General features: G+C 32.0%; 1 protein-coding gene across 1 annotated transcript in view; it reads right to left on the reverse strand.

Moving 5' to 3' along the window:
• Nucleotides 1-5,145, reverse strand: part of MED4 (mediator complex subunit 4) — a 16,450-nt gene that overhangs the window by 6,672 nt on the left and 4,633 nt on the right. Inside the window, exons 2-3 of the mRNA XM_011372029.2 lie at nt 4,027-4,093; nt 1,395-1,565 (exon numbers count right to left, since the gene is read on the reverse strand). Of these exons, the coding sequence (XP_011370331.1) occupies nt 1,395-1,565; nt 4,027-4,093 (238 nt within the window). The remainder of the gene's footprint in view (nt 1-1,394; nt 1,566-4,026; nt 4,094-5,145) is intronic.

Raw genomic sequence — 5,145 nt, forward strand, 5'->3', positions numbered from 1 at the left:
CACTAAAGTGTAAAATAAGGTTAAACCTAGTATACGCATCCTCAACTATAACACAGTGATTAAGAGTATGGGGTCAGAGATATTTGGGTTTAAGTTCCACCTCTACTTTTTGCCCTCCTTGGGCAAGGTAGTTATTCATTTAAAATCTGGGTTTCATCATCTTTAAAATGTAAAAATGGTACTGACCTCATATAATTGTTATGAAGACTGAGATAATGCAAGTCAAGTGCAAACCACAGGGCCTGGTGTACAAGTGCTCAATAAATGTCAGTTGCTATTACCTATATCATAAAATTCAGTCTTTTTAAGATCCTTGTGTTCACTGTCTGTAACTCAATAATTATAGTTTTGGAAACCTAACCTAAAGAATAAAATCTGAAATGCAGAAGGAAAAAAACTTTTCTGAAAGGTTATTCATTGAAACATTATTTTTAACAGAAAGCTAGGAAATTAAACGAGGGCATAATTATATGGAAAATGCTTAAGTTTTAATAAGTAGCAATAGAAAACCACTTAGCACCCTGCTTATTAAAATAAGGTAAAAAACGAATACGACTAAGACAAACTGTGAACAGTGACAATCTGAGCAATGGCAATAAAGGCAATCTTCTCTTCTTCTACTTTTCTGTATTTTCTGAATATCTTCTGGTAATCAAGTATTACTTTCTGGTAAATAGGTTTTATTATATATTTTTTAAAAAGTATTACTTGGGTTGTTTCTTTAGTCGGAATGGTTCATTTACGCTAAACTACTCAGGCTTCTTTATACTGAAGCCCATTCTGACACATTTTTGAAGAGATTTATCAGGGATAAGGATGCCAGCTATGTCTGGTACATAAGAGAATCAAACTCAGCTGTTTCTGTAATTACACCATGTAACAATTACATTAATTACTATTTAGTAAAATAAGTGGGCAAATAATAGCAAATAAATTGCTTCTTTGAAAGATTAGACATGAATAAGAAACGACTAGAGTCCTTGCCATTTATCCTAATCCTGCCTAGTTTAGGATGAAAAACTAAATAATGCAATTTTTAATTAATTTATAAAATTGGAACATATTTTTACTGATTGTGAAATATTTTTAAAACTGAAGTAAAGATTTAGATTATTAACAGCTAAAACTTGTATCAGGACATAATAAAAGCTTCCCACTTCTATAATTCAATCCTATGAAATCATTCCATAATAAAAGTGAGGTTCAACAGTAATACCAACTATCTGAAAATAATAAGTAAAAAAGAAAACGTCATTTAACAAAACTGACAAGTTATCACTTTCAGACTTGGAAAATCAAATTTTCTGCCACTTCAAAATAGTGATAACAGACTTATTTTTCAGAAATACATTAAATAAACAATATTTTTTTTAAAGAACCAGCCTGTCACTTACCAATATTTGTTCTGCTTCTTTTAGCTGTTTTTGTAGTTGCTGAATATCACTGTCTCTCTTCTCCACTTCTTTTTCTAAAACTTGCATTTCATGATGGATTTTTCCCTGATTAAGTGCCAATTTCATTAGTTCTTGAAATTCCCCATCTCTGTGAATTAACAACTCCAGGACCTGTCAGTAAGTTGATTAAAGCAGACAAAAGAATATTAAAAAGCTACATTCCAATGAAACAAAGCATGTGAACTGGCTGAGCTATAAAATTTCAACACCTCAAAATATTTTATATCCTTATTAAAAATAAAAACGGCCTCTCTATGATTAGAAAACAAATTAATATCAAGATATCCTTCTTTTTGTAATTATATACTATTCGTTCATACAAAACAAAAACTAGTCTTTCAGAACTAGCAATGTGCCAAAAGGAACAAGTTTATCCATTTCCCAGGGAAGAAAAATTTTGTTTATCCTTAAAAATATAATGCTGCCCCCTCCTCGAGAAATAATAAAAGCACAATAAAGCCTAAGGAGGAAATCCTATATATATATGCGATGTTCTCCCAAATTTTGTTATTTGAAATGATTTTAGTTGGCATCAAGAATTTTAAAAAAAACTTTTACAGTTACACATTTGTGCTAGTATTAGAAAAATATAACGTTCACATTAAACCTGGGATATCATGCACAGAACTGCTTAGGATCAAGACGGTTTAAAATAGAGTGATTTCAAAAAATAGTAAATAGGTGCCATGCAGATATGGCAAAAACTATGAAGGTTAAAAAGCAGAAAACGGAAAGTCTGGGTTCAAATCCAGTCTTTCATTTATTAGTAGTGTGACAAGGAAGTTACCTGACCTATCAAAGCCTGTTTTCTCATTAGGAAAAGGGATATAATAACAATACCTTAACACATAAGGTTGTTTTGAGGATTTATAAAATAGTGTATGTTAAGTACACAAAGAAGACCTCAATAAAGGCTAGTTATTATCATCAGCCCCTCGCTACAAAATTAAGATACAATCTGATCTAAATACCCTTACTTTTCTGTGCTACTAGGGAATGTATCAAAAGGAAATGGCTATCAAAATTCAGAATCAATTTAAAAATTTTAAAAATTTGTTAAAGATTAAAAAATACAGACATGCCTCAAGTTATTTTTGATATGAAGTTCCTCTCATTTTTATAGGGCTTCTAATACAACAGACAAAAGACTGAAGTGCATCCTGTTGGGCATTTACTTTAAATAAAAAGTGTTTTTAGTTAAAAAAAAAAAGAAAGTATATTCTTTTCAATAGGCCTATAATTTCCCTTCTTCTCATGTCAAAGGAGGAGAAAGCTAAGTTTCCATTTCTATAAAAGCTATATTTTAAAAATTATTAACCAAAATGAGTACATATTAGTTCCATGACAACTTTCCAGAACTTTACAGTTTGACCTATTTTGTATACTACCAGAGAACAGTAAGAGTCTCTTTAGATTTTATTGTTGAGTAGAGAAAAAAATTATTCAAAGACCCAGGTTCTAGTTCCACTCATCCATTCACCTTCGGCTGATTCATCCTCAATCTCACAGGAGGTTATACTGAAGACCATCGGCTCAATCACAGGAGGTTATACTGAAGACAATTAAGGTCTCTTCTAACTCTAAAATTCTAGATGTATAAAAATATGAATATCCAATAAAATGTTGGCTAAAAAGCTTTCAAATGGGCATATCCCTCTAATATTTAACAGTTTTAATAAAGTCAAAACTCAAATTTCACTTTTTGCTCACTTTGTATAAATTCTTAATTAATCCCGTAAGTTATCAATCAAAGCGTTTGAGAGTGGGATTCTTTTATTAACACATTCGTCTCTAGGCCTTTTCTTCTTCTGACAACCAACCAACCAAACAAAAAAGTAACCCCAATATCCCTATAGTTTGTAGCTTTTTACAACTTATAGACTTATCTGGTTCCCCCCTCTCCTCTTGAGGGAATTAATCCTTGAAGAAAACAAGTTCTCTATTTAGAGCACATCAGATTTTTCTGGCCTCAAAATATATCTTAAGATGAAATTAAGATAATGATGGGGTAGAGGGTGGGTGGAAGTGGTCTATCAGAAACTATTTCCTCTTCTGTCTTACATCTTTAAAAAAATTAATCCTTTCTATTTTCTCTTTAATTTTTTTTGTTGTGGCCAAAAAAAGCCCACATAATATAAAATTTACCCTCTTTAAAAAGTTTTGAATCAGAAAAAAGAAAATATGTCACTGCAGAAAATCAGGAAGCACAAGTATAAAGAAAATAAAATTACCTATAAATTCAACATCCACAAAATAACCAATAGTTATATGCTCTTTTATTAATAGTTATATGCTCTTTTATTTATTAATTAATAAATAATTAATTAATAGTTATATGCTCTTTTATTTCCATTCATTTTTAAGTCGCATTAGAGGAACCAGTATTTAGACAACTAATTTCTTCTTAAGCACACTGTTGTTTTATGTAAATGATACAAAGTAAATATCAATCTAAAAGTGTCAATAAGTAACTTAAAAGGATCCGATCTTTCTGTTCTTACACAAAGTAAATATAAACAGGAAACTTGCAGAAATTATCGTTTGGTTTGGAATTTTAAAAAAAGCCACTTACCTGGTTTTCCTCTCCAGCCTGTAACAACTTTTGGCTTCTTGAAATTGCCAGCATTTCTATAAGTTCCCTAAAAAAAGAGAAAAAAAAAGAAAAAGAAAAAGAAACTTTCACAAAGTAAATACACTAGGAACCTTCTTAACTGATCTCCACCTGACTTGCTGGATTCATGGTACCAACAGGACTAAGTACTCATGCCACTGCTCTACTACAATTCACATGCTGTGGGCTTCAGCTCTCACCAGCTGCACTCTCACCAAGACTCAGGTGCATGCGTTACCAAATCTATTTATGCAAGTTTACTTATTACTATAATTATATAAATTGATATCCATTACATAAACACCAATGAAATACAATCATGAACATAAAGAGTTGTTTCTGTAAAAACCAAAGCTAAATGCTTGGAAAGACTCAACAGAGGTTTGCATAGGACAACTGTGAAGAACCAGGGGAAAGTCAAAAACCCAGCAAGAGTCTGCCCTAAGACTACCTGATGAGTCTAGGTTCTCATTTCACTTTAAAGAAACCAAACAAGAAAATGCAGCCAATGCACTATGGGTGGTTTGCACATAAAAAACTACATCAGAGGTCTGTCTGTAGGCCAAATCCAGCACATCTGCAGTTTTTGTAAATAATGCTTTCATGGAAGAGAACCAAGCTGCTTCATTTACATATTGTCTATGGCTACTTTCACACTACAAGGCAGAGTTGAATAGTTGCAGCGGAGAACTGGCTGCCAAGCTACTTTTACCTTCGTAATTCCACCTTCCTTCCTGCTAGCCTCATACTATTGTTCTGGATGGTGCCAAATGGACCCAACCTTCCCCACTATTTCCTCATAGCATTGTGTATGAATTAATTAGCTAATTAACGGAAAAAAAAAGTGAATATGAAAATGGAAAGTCTTCACTCATTCATCAAATATTTATTGAGTGCCTATTATGTGCCAGGCACTTTCTACATGTGTGAGTTATAAAAGTAAACAATGGAAAACAGTATGAAGGGTCTTCAAAAATAAAAATAAAAAAATTAAGAATAGAATTACCATGTGACCCAGCAATCCCTCTTTTGGGTATCTACCCCAAAATTTGAAAACATTTATCTGTAAAGATATATGCA

The sequence above is a fragment of the Pteropus vampyrus genome, unplaced genomic scaffold (assembly GCF_000151845.1).
Source record: "Pteropus vampyrus isolate Shadow unplaced genomic scaffold, Pvam_2.0 Scaffold198, whole genome shotgun sequence".
NCBI lineage: Eukaryota > Metazoa > Chordata > Mammalia > Chiroptera > Pteropodidae > Pteropus > Pteropus vampyrus.